At 57.8% G+C, this 17,473-nt stretch overlaps 1 protein-coding gene across 9 annotated transcripts in view; it reads right to left on the minus strand.

The window, feature by feature from the left end:
• Window positions 1-17,473, minus strand: part of SRCIN1 (SRC kinase signaling inhibitor 1) — a 68,348-nt gene that overhangs the window by 44,890 nt on the left and 5,985 nt on the right. For 6 of the 9 annotated variants that reach the window (XM_073883835.1, XM_073883838.1, XM_073883836.1 and 3 more), the window contains exon 2: window positions 13,751-13,813. The exons of the other annotated variants lie outside the window; for them this stretch is intronic. In XM_073883835.1, coding sequence (XP_073739936.1) covers window positions 13,751-13,813 — 63 coding nt within the window. The remainder of the gene's footprint in view (window positions 1-13,750; window positions 13,814-17,473) is intronic. 9 annotated transcript variants of the gene reach the window in all.

The raw sequence follows: 17,473 nt of genomic DNA on the forward strand, positions 1-17,473 counted from the left end.
CCCCCCCCCCCCCGCCCCCACCGCCCAGGCATCTGTCCTTCTCGCTGCAGTCATCACCCTCCGGCATGCTCCCCAAAGTGAGGTTCCAGATACACAAGAACGGACCTTGGGAGGGACACTGTTTCACAGTTTAATACTTATACCTTTATTTTCATAAGGATTAGGAAAACCCCAAATAGAAGATCCAACCACTGATTTCATGGATATGATTCCTTGGGAAGGTAAAGAGATAAGGTTTCCTTTTAAGTAAATTTATTTAGGTTCAAAGGGAATTAAGGAAAAACATATTGAGTTAATATGGTGCAGAGGGTCCCTGATCTGGAGGAAATTCTCAAAGATGGCCCTTGATTGAGTGGGGCTGGGAACCCTGGGACCACGGTCATGAAGGCCTAGTCCCTGCCCTTGGGGAGCTCGGTGGCAGTCCAGGGTCCCAGTGAATGTGGCTGGAAAGGAGTCACCTGAATCATCATCCAGGAGGAGAGGTTAAGATGGGGGTGCTCTAGGCACCAGAGAAATAGCCCCAACCAGAGTCAGGGGGCTGTCTCCCATGACCCTTAATCTCTCTCTTCCACTTACTCTCAGCACCTGTGGAGACCTGCATAGGGTACAACTGAACAGGAGGAGACCCTCCATGGCCATAGCCCTCTCTTTGCCCAGGCAGGAGTGGATTCTGCCCACCGGCTTTGCTGCTGGAACCCCAGGTCTAGAGTCTGGCCCAGTCCAGCCGGAGCCAGAGGGATCTCCTTCCTTGTGCCCAACAGCCAGGCTCACAGTGCCCTCTAAGGGCTCTGGAACACACACAGGTGCAGGGGACAGGTCTCCAATTCTCCTCCCCCCCCCCCCCCCCCCCCGCCCTCTGGGAGCCAGAGAGCTGCTCATCCCCATCCCCACCCTCCGTGCCGGCACCTCCTTCCCTGGCTCCTAGCAGGAGATCTCAGTGAGTTTGGGCTGGGGCAGAGAGCAGCAGGGACTGGAGGAGATCCAGGGGTCATGTTGGTTAAAAGGGCAAGGCGGGGCTGGCAAGGAGGGGTCCGGGCTGCTAGAGCGCGCAGTGGAGGGCACAGTGGACGGGTTCTTGCAGCCCTATTATGACTGCAGTCCCATAAATCCCACTGCGGGCTCAGCGCCAGGAGTTGGGGAGAGTAGAGCCAGGACTGTCCCTGACTTCTCGGGGTCAGGGCTCAGCCCTCAGGTGCCCAGGCATGGGTGGAGGGAGGAGGCAGGGGTGAGGCAGGAAGTGGATTCTGGGGGGGTGGCAGAGAGAGGGGCAGGAGAGACAATCTGCTAACTCTGAGGGGTGGTGGGAAGGAGGGGCTGAGATTTGCAAAGCTCTAGCATCTCTTTAAAAACCTTTGAGATCCTCAGCTTTATTTACCAAAGACAGAAACTAGCTGGGGGGGGGGTAGGGGGGAAGAGGTGAGGCTCCTGCTCTGTGCTCATTTCACTCCTTTCTGCAGGGCCCCAGGGGACTGGGAGGACTGACCTGGGCTTCTCGGCGGCAGGGCCATCCTATTACCCTTAGGAGAAGGAGGCCCGTGGGGCTCAGAGGACTCAGGCATGAGCTTCTGTCTTTGAGTCACAGGCACTCGAGGTCAGGGCACTGGGAGGAAAAGAACCCCAGGCCGGAGACACCCCGGGTTTCAAGTCAGCTCCTTCCCCAAGGGACCCTGGATTAGCCTTTCATTTAGTCACTCATTCAGTCAACAAATCTCTTCCCTCTCGGAGCCTGAGGGCACTAATCTGTAAAATGGGGATGTTCCCCTCTAAACCCTGCCCCTGTCTCGCCAGCCTTGAGAAGCTGGCAAAAACGATGGAGGAGAAAGTGTGTTGTTTTGAATTAAAGGCATTCCTGGCACATCAGCTCCTGGGCCCCGGCAAGACAGGCTTCCCGGTACCCCTGCACCTGCTCCAGCCACCACCGAGTCCCCAGAGTGGCCCTGACCCTCCCCAGACTGAGCAGCCCAGTGAAAAGTGCCGGAGACCGATTCCAATCTAGCAAGCAGCAGGCTCTGGACACCCTGGCCCTGAGCAGACCAATGCTTCCCGTTCAGTGGCAGAGGCGGCGAGGGGTCCATATGGGCAGGGGTCTTGTGGGGGTAAAAGCAGGGACATGGGGACTGAAGGTGCAAAAGAAGGGCAGGGGGGCTCTGAAGGAAGGGGAAGGGTGGGGAGGCCGCGGAGGAGGAACAGAGCTGGGGTACCCGGGGGAAGGGAGGTTGGGACCGAAGGCCCCTGAGGGATGGAGGCTGGGGGAGCCAGAGAGAGAGGTTGGGGTCAGAGGAGTTGCCATCTGTCCAAGGTCACCCAGGTGTGCAAGGCCGATCACAACTGTCTTGTCGGAGATCCAAGCCCCAGAGAAGATGCCCGAGACTGGTGCAACCCAGCTCAGAATGAGGGGGGAGGAAAAGTGGGGAAGGGGGTTCTGTCACCCTCAACTCAGCCTTCCCAGCCTGGGCCCGGGAGAAGAGACACACACCTGAGGCTGGGGAGACAGGAGGAAGTGGGCGCCCCCCAGCGGCCGGCCGAGGATAAAGGCGCAGGCGCTTGGGAAGACGGCGACAATGTTCCACCAGTTCCAAATTCCACCTTTATTTATGAGCCTGATTTATTTTTATCCTCCTCTGCATTTTTTTACATGAGATCACTGTAACTCATGATGAGAATGAAGATCCCCAAGTTTTAGTGACACCATCTCATTAGCGACCAAGCCCATCCCACCTCATGTCTTTACCCCAGATGTCACTATTCTGTCCTCTGGCTGCCACTGGGCAACATTCACACATGACATCATCTTCAGAGGAAGGGAATGTGGAGAAGAGGAAGGGGGGGAGAGGGAAGAAGAGCAAGGAAGGGGAGGAAGTGGATGGAAGAAAAAGGAAGCTACAAGATCCAGAAAAGAGAGGTCTCTCTCTGGGGCCCCAGCTGTGCGGACCCCAAGCTCAATACCCAGAGTCTAGATCCCTGTCTCCCTGTCCCCACAGAGATCAGAAGGCTGGATGAGGCCTGAGAGGGCTCCCGGTGTGCCCCATCCATCGCCTGGGCAGAGATGGGGGCTGGGCACCAGCTCAGGGAGCTCATAGATCCCCCGGGGCTAGATCCCGTGAGGCCAGCAGGTAAGGCAAGAGAAGGTGTGCATGCAGATTGCTGGGAGAGTGGAGGGCCTGGCTCAGACCCTAAAGTGCTTTACACACATACACACACACACACACACACACACACACACACACACACATACATGCAGCTCGAGGCCCCCCCCCGCCCCGCCCCGTCTGCAGCCAAACAAGAGGAGTCCAAGTCACCCAGGAGGAGCCCCGAGGCAACTGCCACCCTCACTTGTGCCTGACAGCTCCATCCTGCTGGGTGCTTGCCGCAGTCAGGAAGAACACTGTGCTGGGAGGTCAGAGGCCAGAGGACAAAGGTCAAGCTTGGCAGAGGGTCCAGGAACCCTGCGCAGGTGAGGTGATCATTGCTTGCTGCCCCCCCTTGAAGGAGGCGGCCTCTCCGTCTTTGGGCGCCCCTGGCTCTGTGCTCCTCGCGTGCCCGTGGCCCTCAGCCCCCGCCGTCTGTCTGTGGGTCCCTGGAGCAGAAGCCCATCTGTGTCTGTTTTCCAAAAACCATCTTTTCCGCCCCATACCACAACAACCAAAGTCATTTTCCGGGCAATTGCCTTTCTGTAAACATTCCTGTGTAATATCCCCCCAAATTGCTAATGCCCAGCGCCCTGTTGAGTCTCCCTGTCACTCCAGCCAGAGCCTCGGAGGTGGGGGCAGCCACGGGAAGAAGGGCGATTGGAGGGGAGGAGGGAGCTGGACTAAGGATGAGGGACAGGGCTTCATGTCCAGTTCGTGGCCCAGAGTGGGGGCCGGGAACCCCACACCTCAGGACAGCCTCTAGTCAGAGAGGATGGGGCGGGGAACCCATGAGAAGGAGGTCTGGGAGGGGAGGGAGCCATGTGGAAAGCATGGGGCAAATGGTTAGACCATAAAGGTGACTTCCTGGGGCGCCTGGGGGGCTCAGTCATTAAGCGTCTGCCTTCGGCTCAGGTCATGGTCCCAGGGTCCTGGGATTGAGCCCCGCATCGGGCTCCCTGCTCCGCGGGAGGCATGCTTCTCCCTCTCCCACTCCCCCTGCTTGTGTTCCCTCTCTCGCTGTCTCTCTGCCAAATAAATAAAATCTTAAAAAAAATAAAAAAGGCGACTTCCTGGTGCCTAGGAGCAGGGGCACTAGGGGGGCAGGGGCAAGGCCAGGCAAGCTGTCATCCCCGGGTCCCTGGGGAAAGTGGGCTCTCCTCCCCCACCCCCACTGCCAGGTGTCAGAGGGAGGACAGAGAAGTGGAGGAGGCCAGGTGGAGCCCATCCCCCTAGATGGACCACTGCTTGGACTCTGCCGTAGTGCAGAGAAGGCGGGCAGGGCAAGTACGGGTCAGAGGCAGGGCGGCCCTTGGCTAATGCCTCCTCCCCAACCCCCAGCACTGATCTCCAGAGCCTCATGGGGAAGGGCCTGGGGCAGGCTGATTCCCCTTGCAGTCCAGCCAGGGAAACTGAGGATTAGGGAGGTGGAGTGATTTCGCCGGAGTCACCAGGCGGACTCCCTTCCCCTGCGCTGGGGCGGGGTAAGGAGGTAGGGAAGAGGGGCGCTAAGACTGTGGCCCATGCCCGTGCCCACAGAGCCCTTCCGCTCCCATGCCCAGGGAGCTCTGCTACCCCGGCCCCCAGGGAAGCCGGGCATGGAGACTCAGGAGGGGTGTGGGGCAGGGAACAAGGGAGCTCCGGAGGGAGCCGGGAGGCAGGGGAGGGTGCTGGGCACTGCCAGTCACAGCGTCATGCAGACAGAAAAACACAAACCAATCTGCATAGATTTAAAACCCACTGAAGGCTACTTAGTTGGTAAACAAGTTGGAATTGAATGAAAGGACCTCCTCGGGGCTGGGGGAAGGAGAGCTCACCTGCCTAGGAGGAGCCGTTGCACGGGAGCCTGGGTCCGGGGTGCTCCCAGCAGAGCTTCTGGGGCATTCCCCAGGGAGAGAGAATTTGAGAGAGGACGGCTGTTGGCCTCCCTGAAGGGCGCGCCTCAGCCAGATGCTTCCCCTGCCGGCTCTTCCTTCTCACCCAGCCCTCCCTAGACCCTTTTCTGCTGATTCTGTCTGCTTCTCAGGCTCAGGGCACAGCCTGCCCCTCCTCGCCCAGAAGGCCCTAAATGTAGGGCCCTATTTGCTTCATTAGGTTGGAAGAAGCCCCGGTGCAAGGCCTTTGCTTCCTCCCTCAGACTGGAGGCTTCCTTGGTGGTAGAGCTACCACTCCCTTCAGATGGGGTTGGGGAAGACCCTCAGGCCACCTCAGCAGTTGGGGGATGGGGGTACCAAAGGCGCCAGGCTTGGTCTCACTCAGCGCCTGTGACTGACTCATGCCTTGGCTCTGTGTGGCTGTGGAGTCCCCTCCCCATAGCAGGCAGGAGTGACATTTCCAGACTCTTCTGTATACCCCTGCCTGCATCTTGAAAACCACTCTCTGCTCTTCCTCCAGCCAAATGCCTTTCACAGGAAGGAAACCAAGGCCCAGAGAGTGGACCTGACCCAGTCATACCGGAGCTGGGGACAGAACCAGAAGTGGAACTCAGGCCTCCTGGCCCCCAGGGACAAGGATTTTTCCACTCTACTATGCCACTTCCCAGAAAGCAATTGCCAGGGGGGTGCCCGTAGGCCCCAGGAGGACACAGACTAACCATCTCCTTAGGAGGAATCGGCAGCAAGGTGGAAAACATGGCCCAGCACCCTGAGCCCCAGAGAGAAGAGCTGAGGGTCACGGCCGGCCACATGGCCAGGCACCCACCCCAGCCCCAGGGGATGCTCACCACAAAGAAATCAGGGGCCCCACATGGCACTCTGACCACATTCCTCAAACAAGGCTCTCTCCCTGCAAAAGGGCCACAAGCCAGCTGCTTGCCCTCTTTTCCCTGTACCCACCCCCAAGCAGGCAAAGCTGTGACATTACCAAAAATCACTGAATTTGGGGAGGAGAAACCGAGAAAGCTCTGTTCAAACCCAGCTCTGCTACTGACTAGTTGTGTGACCTTGAGCAGGTCAGCAGCCTCCCTGAGTCTCAGTCCTCTCATTGTTTAAAAAAAAAAAAACAAAAAAAGTAATAACACCCAGTAGACAGGCGTGCCGGTTGTGCACTGAACAAAGGCCCCAGCCTAGGGGGCAAAGGGGGGCCAGTTCCTTCCTGATCTGCCCAATCGCCCAATTTCCTTTTATTCCACTGTCAGAGTTTTATCAGACCCAGCATTGCACGGTTTTGAATTTTAGCTACTAATGAAGATCTGGCTAATTGACTTCCCTGGGAAGGGAGGGGGTGTAGATGCAGAGGGGAGCGTGTCCCCCTCAGTCTGAAGCTGTTGCTGGAAAAGCTGGGACCAGCCCTGGCGTGGGCCCACATGGCGCCGCGGGAACAAGCTAACTCCTGCGAGGCAGCTCCACCATCACGCGCCCAGGGAAGGTGTCCTGTCAGCTCTACATCTCCTTGGAGAGGCAGCCGAGAGGAACACAGGCTGAGAGGAAAAGAAGGAGCAAACACGGGACAGAGGGACCAGAGGGAGGCAGGCACCTGTCCCCCAGCTCCGACCACACTCTGAAGTGGCTGCCACAGCTCCCACTCTCCCAAGGGGGGCTCGAGCCTTGGGGCGCTGTGGCCAGGGCCAGCAAGCATGGACAAGGGCACCACGCCCCGGAAGTCGCCTCCGGCCGAAAGCATGCCCAGAGGGGGACCTCCTGTTCCCAGGGGGAGAGACCCCAATCCGTTGGAAGTGAGGGGCAGAAGCTCCATCCATCACTCCCATCTTCCCACAGGAAGTTGTCAGTAGCCAGTGTTCGGTGAGCGCCTCATCGATGTTGGGCAGGAGCCCCAGACTGGCCAGATCCTTCCAGATCCTCCTCAGACACACCATCCTTCTTGGGGTCAGGCTCCCCTTAGGAGGCCCTTTCTCTGCCAGCACCCAGACAGCTCCCTCAGCCACCAGAGCAACCAGGGTCCTGGTACCTCCAGATGCCAAGCTCACGCTCAGCTGCTCAGGGACACACTTTTGCTCTCTCACCCTTCCGGCCTCATACCCACTGCACGCCCACGCACCCAGTGCCTGCTCACCAACATGGGCCCAGTCACAACCTGCCTCACCTGTGCCCCACACAGGCATCCACATGCAGAGGGGCACACCCAGGCCCGGCCAGGACTGGGGTCCGCACACAGACACCACCCTGACTGCCTGGTCTGTCATCTCAGATGCCGTATGGACAGGCAGCACCCCGTGCCCATGTACATACGGTACATTTAAGACCCCCCGGAGAGACCGCAGTGCATCCGGAGGCTCCCTCAACTGCCAGATCAATCCATCCCCAGCCTGGAGTGCAAGACAGTGGGGACCCCATTTGCCTATCCTGGATCCAGCTACACCTCAAGGAAGCGACTTGCTTGGCCCGTCTCCTGCTTTGCCAAGTTCAGGGCTTCCTTGCTAAAGTGTTCACATAATAGAAGGATGGGTCCAGAACCTCAAGACCGCTCTACTCCGACCGTTGTTGAACCAACAGGGCAACGCCAAGGACAAGAACAGGGCAGCCTCTGCCTTTGCTCTACCTCTGCAGGTGCTCAGCCCCCTCCACCAAGGGGAGGGGCCTGGGTGCCTTTGACCCCCTTCCACCTGCTGCCCAAGGTGAAGCCTGGGCCACTGGGCTCCAAGGCTCAGCCCTCGCCTCATGGGTTAATTACTCCACTGCCTTGCAAGCCAACAGAGAACAAACAGTCAAATCTGCACCCCATCCCTCCCCCACCCTGGGGACACCAGGTTAGGGCCCAAGAGACTCCGGAGGGTGGAGGCCCCCTCCGGGAGAAGGCGGGAGACTCAGCAGATTCCCTGCATGACGTGGGAAGCCAGATCAGATACCAGGGACATCTTTCGGAAGTTTTCCCTGTTGCCTTACCCGAACCCCCCACCAGAGCAGATCCAGGAAGGTGGACCACAGGCTGGAAGGAAGCAATCAACAGTCCCCCCCCCTTCCATCTGCAAGACTCAAAGTCTCCAACCTTCTCTTCTCAAGTAAACGGCCCATCCCTCTGAAGTGATGAGGAGTAAGCTCAGCACCAGACCCGCTTGGTGCTGTGGGAGACACGGAGCCGCCTGAATGACCCCCCACCCCCATAACCATGCACACTCAGGATAGTCTGCAAGGGCTCTGTGACTGGTGCTCACTCAGTTCTCAGGGTCCCCTTGTGAGGCTGCTCTCTCTCGCTTTACAGGCGAGGAACAGGAGGTTCGGGAAGAGTACCTTGTCCGGGGTCAGAGCTGAGAAGTGGAGGAGCCTCATCTCGACGGTGGGGGTTCTTAGCCCAGATCCCCTTCATTTCTGTACACCCACTGCCCCAAGGGGGATGCTGACCCTGCCACCAAAGCATCCCTGAGTCTGTGGGCCAGAGCCTCTTTTGTGCTCCCCAAGTCCCTGAGAGGGCAATACTGGAACAGCCCTCTGCCTGGATGAGGCACAGAGCCCCTCGGCACCATCCTCCCCAGGGGAGGCCTCACAGCCAAAGATCTACATCTACAGGGGCTCTTCCCCAGGGCGGGGCAGGGAGGGAGGGAGGAGGGGCAGGGAGCAGAGCTGCTCGGGCACCACAGATGCCCAGGCTGGCCAGGGGTCCCACAGTCTTGAAAGAACCTCCAGGGGCCCTACCTTCTCACACTTCAGCTGGGTACAAAGTCCTCCCAACGCCTGCCACGGGGAACTGGAAACCCTCCCGACCTTGGGAACGCCATCCAGCCAGGGCTTGGATACCTCCAGGAATGGAGAACTCATTACCTCCAAAGTCATCAATCATCATGTGGGGTTCCTCCTTCCCTAAAATGAGCCAGTGTCTATGCCCACAGCCCTCAGAGGGACCCAGGGGCAGGTCACGACCTCTCCCTTCAGAGCAGGATGGGGGCTTCGGAACCTGAATCTCCTCTTCTGAGCCCAACATTTCAGGTCCTTCCTTCGGTGGCCTGGTTTTAGCCCCCCAGCCATCTGCACTGCCTTCTGTTGGGTGAGCCCCGTGTTGTCACCACTCTTCCTAGTCGGTGGCCTTCAAAACTGCTCTGATGGTGTGACGAGGTCTGAGCAGCCCAAACGACCCCTCTCTGCTTCTGCCTTCACCAGCCCTCCCCCTGCCCCCAGCATGTGTGCCGGGGTAACAAGTGTCCAGGACATACCCAGCCCTGCTCTGGGACCAGAACGCACCTCCCTTATCTCCTGCTGTTAACTCTCAGGCCTCCCCTGACCTCAAACTTTGGGGACCAACTTGACTCCTCCTGCCTAGGCTGGATGACTCTTCTGGCAAGGTCAGCTGAACCGGCCCACTCCTTCCAGGCACTTCCATCTGTCCTCTGGTGCCTGGCCTTGCTAATGTGGGAGTCTGCTCTGGGGCTCACCCCGTCCCAGCAACTATATCCCACATGGCCCCAGCGAGGAAGAGCCAAGGTTTAGGCACCAAAGGGTGTACTCGGGAGTCTGCCTGGGCAGCCTGCTCTGCCTGTGAGTCTCTGGTTAGTGGTCTGAGGCCCTTGATGCCCTGTCCGGCAGCCAGCCATCTCAGGGGTACGCCTAACCACTTTGAGGACTGGAAAACCACAGCCCACATAATAATATCTGATGCATATTAACCACACAGTGCTTCCTCCTTTCTATTCTACTTCCTCCTCCCCAGTGCTGACCCTGCCCTACTGCCAGAGGGTCCCAGGCTCAGAAGGAGAGGCCCCCTCAACCCCAGCTGCTTCCCCGCACCGTGCCCCATATCTGCATCCCATGCTCGTGCGGTGGCTAATTCTGGCATCTCATCAGACAGTAATTATGGGGGAATCAGCAGTGCTGTCATCTCTGCAACTCGGCACCTGTCACCACGCCACCATCCCCAGGCTGCTGGGATGGGACCGGAAGCTGAGGGAGGAGGGGTGTGCTGGGGTGAGGGGCATCTGCTCCCTCCCAGCCTCTGCAGCCCTCACCTCCTTCAGCCCTGCCTCCTCACAGGGCACGCGGTACGTGTCGACCAGGTGGCCACTGGCCGCCCAGCGCAGGGACTGAACGCATGTGTCCACATGCCCCCGGCCAAACAGCAGGAATGACACAGGAAGCCAAGGCTCAGATCTTGCCGAGGCCCTTTAACATAGGTGTGATCTTGACGGAGTCATTTTACTTCTTTGGCTGTCAGTTTCCACGATGATAAAGTGGAGAAACAGTGCCTGCCTTGGGAAGATGGGAAGAATCAAACACGTAAAGTGTCTGGCACCATGCTTAGCCCATGTGCGATCATGTATTCACTCAACAAACAGTACACACCTAACCATGATAAATGAATCACAGCTTGGCAAGGATCACACTGGGGCCACACTGGGGCATAGGTATTTTGTCTGGCTGGTGGTGTCCTGTTTTGTTTCTTTGAATTTTCCTGTTTTTAAGGAGCACGTGCCTTGTCCCTCACCACAGTTCCCGCCATTCCTATGGTCCTCAGCTTCACGCATTTCCTGCCCCTGAAGGCACTGCATTTGCTGTCCCCGAGAGCAAAAGTGGACTAGGAGGTTCCACTCTGGATCCAGAACCAATGACCCTAAGAGATTCGACAATGCCACGGGAGTTCAGAGGGGCAAGCCTGGAGGTGGTCGGGAAGGGGCACTTCAGGGAGGAACAGAAATGGAGGTGGTCATCTCCCTGAAGGGGAGGGAGCCTCCTGGAAGAGGAGTCACAGAAACAAAGGTTCACAGTGGAGACAGGCCAGGCGCAGTGGGCGCTGCTGGGGACACAAGACATCTAAGGATCCTTCCTGATGCTGGATCTCGAGGCCCCAGACATGGCCGCCTCCTCCAGAATGGTTTGTCAGGCGGGCCTCAGCAATGAAGCCACGATGTAAGACTGGCTCCCAACCAAGCAGCAGCTGCCGTCACAACCAAGTCACCGAGTCACTTCCCTGGCCCCGGGCTCTTTTCCCCACGTGGAGAGGAACTCTGCCCCAAACGAAAGGTCTGGAAATGGGAACCCCCTAACCTCCAGTCCCCCTCCTCCAGCTTCCCCCACTCCAGGGTCCAGAGCCACTGGGGTGCCCCAGGGGTGGAACCAGGAATGGGGTTGGGGGAGGAAGGTGCAGATGAACCTCAGAGTCAATTCTCAGTGGCATGAACTCTGGAGGAACCCTGCTCGCAGGACGGCAGAGAGAGGCAGGGGTGAAGGGCTCCGCGTACAGCATGAGACACTGAGGCTAGACCTAAGAGGCGCTTTAGGCAGAAGGGGAGTGGGGCTGAGGATGCCACAATGGATCATCTGTGTGACCTTGGCCATGTTACTTAACCTCTCTGGTCTCTCTCCTCTCCCGTACAACATAGAACAGCACTGAGGCCACAGGCTGGTGGGTTGTGAGGATAAAACGAACAGAGCTTAACCCAGCGTATGGCTCATGTATTATCAAGTAAACATTCCATAAATATTGGTCACTAGTATTTTCATTATTACTGGGGATGATTTTTGCCCCCAAACTCAGCAAGGACTAAATGAGCCCCCCACCTGGCCAGACCCACCCCACTCCTGAGGCGGCCTGACTCGGAGTCCACAAAGGGAGCTCGGAGGTCTCTTGTAACCAAACCAGAGTCAATGGTGAGGCCCTGACCCCACTGTGTCCACCTTCATAGACAGCTCCCACCCCTCCCCACCCCTAATAATCCTTCACAGCACTTTTCCAAAACCCATCCACATCTTATTCCGCTCCGGGAGGGCAGGCAGTTCCGGGTTGTTTCCTCTCTTTACAGATGTAGGAAGTCTTGAAAGGTACTGAGCTCCCTGCTTCTGGAGGTATTCCAGAAAAGGGTGGGTGAGAGAGGAGAGCACTCAGGCCCTCCTCCTAGTTCCCTGCCCCCCAAGCCCACTGGGGAGGCTGAGCCTCGGCCCCTCTGCTGTGGGTGTGGGGAAAGGGGCTTGGTGGCCCCTGGGACTGGGACTGGGATGGGGGGTGGAATTGGGGGGAGGGGAAGGGTTGCAGTCTCAAGTGCTCCTGCCTCCTCCTTCCAGCAGCAGCCATGGGTGGGGGAGGGAGGGGAGCAGCCTCGTTGCTCTTTTAGGAAAATGGTAATTTTAATTAAGAGGCAGACAAACGAGCGCTCTGCAGATTGTCTCCGAGCAAAGTTATTAAAAAGCCATCAAGGCGTCGGCAGCAGCCACAGTGGCAAGGAGAGCCGCCTCCCCCAGCTGCCCACCCAGATTGGGGCCACAGCATCCTTCAGAGAGATGAAGGACCGGAGGACGTGAGTCTGCAGACAGCCAAGACCCAGATCCTGCAGGCCCGCTCCCCTGGGTGTGGCGGGGGGGGGACAGAGCCGCAAGCAGACACTACTGGGGCTCAGGCTGCCCAGGGTGGGAGGGGGCGCGGGCAGAAAGGGAACCAGCAGTGGGACCGTCCTTGCTGTAGGCCAGGCTCTGGACCAGCTGCTGCTTTTCCTGTGCTCTTCTCATCTACCCTGCCAGGTTTGTTTTTTTTTTTTAACTTACCCTCTTTTTTTTTTTTTTTTAAGTAAGCTCCACACCTAACGTGGGGCCTGAACTCATGACCCCGAGATCAAGAAGCACATGCTCTACTGACTGAGCCAGCCAGGCGCCTACCAACCCTGCCATTTTACAGGCAGGAACACTGAGGCTCAGAGAGGAAAAGTGGCTCGTCCAGGCCCACAGAGCTAGGAAATGGCTTAAGTGAAGGTTTGAACCCAAGTCAGGCTGCCTCTCAAGTCCAGTGCCCCAGGCTGCTGATCCCGGGCACAGAAGTAGGGGGTCGGCTCCCTGAAGGCCTCTGAAGAGTCCTCGGCACTGGTCCAACAATGCTGCCCAAGTCCCCAGGGACTTGAGGCCTCGATCGCCGCTTACTTGGTGGGGGCACACTGTGTGAGGGGCGCCTTCAGGTCAAGGGACACTCTACAGGGACATGAAGTACAGAGCAGTGGCCGGTAAGGCAGCAGGGGCAGACAGGGCGGCTAGGGACACAGAGTCACAGTCAGCTGGCTGAGCCACAAGTCCAGGCTCCACAGCCGGGGAATTCAGCCAACTCCTTGCCCTCCATCTGCTCAGCACTTAAGCAATGGAAGAACTCTTATCTGTCTTGGTCACTGTTGGACCCAGACCTTAGCCCAGGGCCTGGCACAGAGAAGGTATTCAATAAATCTTTATTGAATGAATGAACGGACGGACAACTGAATGAATGAATGATTGAATCATTGAATAAATGAAATAAGATCACAGGTTTGCAAGTGCCTATAAACTAAACAGAGCTATACTGAGGTGGGATGTGGTCCCATGTCCCATCTCCCACCCTCTGGCCTCCACAGGAACGCGGGTTTCCCTCCGTAAGAAGGGCCCCCTGCTCCTGATCCCCTCTCCCCAGGCCCGCAGGCCCCTCAGCAGAGGGCCCCTGCCTCCTCCCCCACTTCCCAGCCCCAGCTACATGGAGGCTTTGCAGCCAGCCGTCCTATGTACATGCACACACACACATGAACTCACATGCACACATAGACACGTTCTCTGCCAGGCAAGTTGCCCTCCCCAGAGTCAAGTCTCTGCTGTCCCCTCCCCTGGCAAAGGCCTGGGCCCACCAGGGATAGCCCCCTCCCCCACTTCTGGCCCTCTAGGCTGGGGAGAGGCATTTGGCTAAAGAGCAGTGCGAGGCAGGGTAGTGGGGGGAGGCCTCCCTCCTGGCTTACTAACCTGGAGACTTTAAACAGAGGGAACAGAGTCCTGGAGCCTTCCCTCCCGCTGCACGCTGGAGCCCTGGGTGAGGGACAGGAAAGGAGGAAAGTCGTGAATGAATGCCCAGAGCCAGAGGAGAGGAGTTGGAGAGAGCAAGGGGTCTAGGGTGGGGATCCCAAAGTGGGATGCGCCCCGGGCAGGGGCCTTGGGCCATGGGGTTGGAGGGGGGCAGGGACAGGGCAAGGCAGAGCCTTAGGAGCCGTCCCTTTAGGGGTCGCTGGGGGGTTCGGCAGGGGCAGGAGGGATAGAGACTGGGTGTCGGGGGAAGAGCGGGGGCTGAAGGGACAGAGACACTGGTGGGAGACAGACAGGAGGACAGACAGCAGGACGACAACAGAAAACATGGGATCCCCAGAATGAGTTCCCCAGGACAGACAGCCAACAAGCCAGGCCTGATTCTCCTCCCAGAAACGGGGGCAGGCCCTTTACTGGAGTGCTCACATAAGATTCCAAATGATAGCACCTTGGAGGGCCCATCTGCGTGGCCCAACCAAGGTCACCCCACATTGGAAGGCTGGTGGGGTCGGAGTCAGAGGTTGCCTGCCCTCATTGCTCCGCTAACAGTCCTCTCCCAGCCCGAGACCCCCAACTGCTCCACTCACCCCCTAACCCTGAGGAAGCCCCCCCACCGCGCTGTAACGGAGGAAACAGGGGCATTTCACACCCAACAAGCACTCCCACACTCACGCTGTACAGGAAAATGGCACCCCTGCCCCAAATTGCCTGAAGGTCTATACCTAACTCCTGCCTCCACACACCACCCCCCCAATCCTCCGAGTGCCGGGGCAGGGCCCCTCTCAGCTGTCCCTCACGGCTGCATGCCGCCCTCCCTCCCCTGCAGGGAAGTCCTTCTAACTGTACCCTTTCCCCCTCCTGCTGCAGTACGGTCTACTGCCTTTCATCCTGGGGAAGGCGCAGGAAGCCCCTTCTGGCCCGGAGACAGCATGGCCGGGACCCTCTCGGACCCCCCTCTCCTTCACTTGGCTGGCTCAGACCCATCCATACCCACATCACGTCTGGCTGCAAGAGTTCTCAGAGCCCCCTGCCAATCTCATGGTTCCAATTTTCCCACCGATTACCCAAGATGCAGGCGTCCCAGGGAGAAGCAGCTGTTGTACCCAGATGTGGGGACATGGACCGAGGGAAGAAATCAAGAACGCTCACTGACAGATCTAGCCCTAGAGGGCTTCCTGGACAAGGCAGTGCTGTTTGGGGTGGGGCGTAGAAAGGGCAGATGGACAGGGGCACAGAGTCTAGGGGAGTGAAGACTCAGGAGGCCTACCTTCCTGCCCACCACCAGCCTTGAGTGGCAGCTCAAGGGACCCAGCCCCAGATAAACTGAGGTGAGGATCTGGGTTTAAAAAAAAAAAACTGAAGAGGTTTTCTCATGTATGCCCCTTCCTCCAGGAAGACAGAACAGCTTCCCCTGTTCGGTCATTCCTTGGACAGTGAGTAGGACAAAGACAAAGAAATTACTATGTCTTGAAGGTTTCCAGTGAGCTAGGACCTCTACCTAAATTGCCTCATTTAATCCCGGTACCCGACCCTTCGAGGAAAACACTGTTATTGGCCCCAATTTACAGATGAGGAAAATAAGCTTCAGAGGCGAAGTGACTTGCCCCAAACCACACACCTTTGACTCCAGAGCCCAAGCTCTTGACCCTTGAGCTAAGTTGCCTCCCACCTAGCCTCCCCAGGCCTTGGCTGTCTCCCCTCTTTTCAGTCCATGCTCCCGGATACGTAATTTCTGAAGGACAATAAGTGGAAGAGAAGGCTTTGCTTCTGTCTCCTTCTGCCTCATCCTGGGGGTGGGAGGCAGAAGATTCTAACTCTGGGCTGCGGAGGGACCAGGGGCCAGGGGAGGGGATGAGCTGTTGGGTTCAGGAGGAGCCGGACTAGGATCTCCTGAGCTTTATCTTTGAAGTCTGGCCCCTCCGGGGGGCTGCTTTCCTGCTCTCCCACCTCCTCCAGGAAGCCACTCGAAGTCCCCTTCTCCTTTTAACTTCCAGAAATCCCTGAGCACCCAGGCTAGGGAGAGTCTTAAAGTCAGGGGCCAGCAAAGTGAGAGTCCGTGTCCATCCTAACAGCCCTCACTCTTCCTCAGAGCCTTCTCTCTTAGAAAGCGGCTGGGACAGGAATGGGGATGCATGGGGCCAGCCCAGCCACCGGGTGGGGGCGGAGTGGGCTGGGGGCAGCGCAGGAGAGCGGGCAGAAGGGCCGAGTCTTTCTCTGAAAGGGTTTCAGTGAGCCGTGGAATGCCTTCCCAAAGAGATGGAATCGTTAATTCTTCCCCAATGAGGCAGATGCTGGTGCCTAGGGTGACGCCGCAGATGCCCGCTGTGTCTGCAATTACCTCATGCCCGAGGGGTGTGGGGAGCCGGCTGGATACCCTCCCACAACCACCTCCCAGGCTCTGCAGAAACATCTCTAGCTAGGCCTCTCCAGAGCGGTCTCTGGGCTTGGGCTGCTCTATGGGATCTCTGGGTCTGAGGGTTCCCTGTGGGCCCCTGGGTCTGGCGTCTCTGGCAAGCTCTGTGCCTGGGGTGGAAGAGAAGTCAGTGTGCTGGGATGGGGACGTTTGCCGAGGTGGGGAAGGCAGGCTTGTGAAAAACCCAGCTCCTTCCCAGTCTTAGGGAACTCCACGCCGGGACATGCAGTCAACTGGGCCAGGTGGCAGAGGCTACCGGGAACCAGAAAAGGGTTGTGGGGGAGAGGAAGCCACCCTCGGGCAGTGCCTCTGAGGAAGAAAATACGGACTGGATTCTAGTCCCTGAATGGAATGGAATGTAGCAAAGCCAGCTCTGCCAGGATGGGGGAAAAGAGCGAGTTTATGATACAGACAGCTGAATCCCCTGGCCACTCGCTTATCCATCCTCTGGGCTGAGAGGGTAGACTTAGGCAAGCATGCCTTTGGTCTGTTTGTAAGGGGTGTGTGTGTGTGTGTGTGTGCACGCATGCACACGTGCGCCTGCCCTCGCATACATGTGCCAATATTCTCTTGGGCCAAATCTCCATTTTTCCAGGTTTAGCTGGAGCTTGGAAATATTCTTCCCACCCTCTGTGGCGAGGCATGTTTTATCTCAGGGGAGAGGAAGGAGGTAGAACTTGTGACAGCCGGAAGAGACCTTAGAGATTCTTGAGTTCCACCCTCTTTTCTCATACCAAGAACACTGAAGACCAGTGTGGGCAACTAACTTGCCCAAGGTCACACAGCAGGAGGGAAGGCAGGACACCTGAACCTGGTCCAGTGCTTGCTCTTCCCACCTCTCCGCCCTGGGGAATCGAAAAGTGACTCCCCAGGCCCCTTCTTCTCCCCAGCAGGGCGACTCCTCTCTCTCATGGACCCGGGTACCTTGTACTCAGCACAAGGTATGAAAGTGGATCTATCAAGCTCCTCAGGATGGCCCAAAGGTCATCTCAAAGGTCATGCCAACCAGAAGAATGAACCACAAGAATGACCACAAGAATGAAAGTGGATCTATCAAGCTCCTCAGGATGGCCCAAAGGTCATCTCAAAGGTCATGCCAACCAGTCCCCTGCCCTTAGGTACAACACCAGCCTACTCGTGCTCACACACACCTATCACTGAGGTCAAAAGCCCACTAGAGCTCCCCACCTTGGAGTGTTACACACACACACACACACACACACACACACACACACACACACACACACACACAC

Source organism: Callorhinus ursinus, unplaced genomic scaffold, assembly GCF_003265705.2.
Source record: "Callorhinus ursinus isolate GAN/ISIS: 27379988/994484 unplaced genomic scaffold, GSC_fseal_2.0 scaffold52, whole genome shotgun sequence".
In the NCBI taxonomy this organism is placed as follows: Eukaryota; Metazoa; Chordata; class Mammalia; order Carnivora; family Otariidae; genus Callorhinus; species Callorhinus ursinus.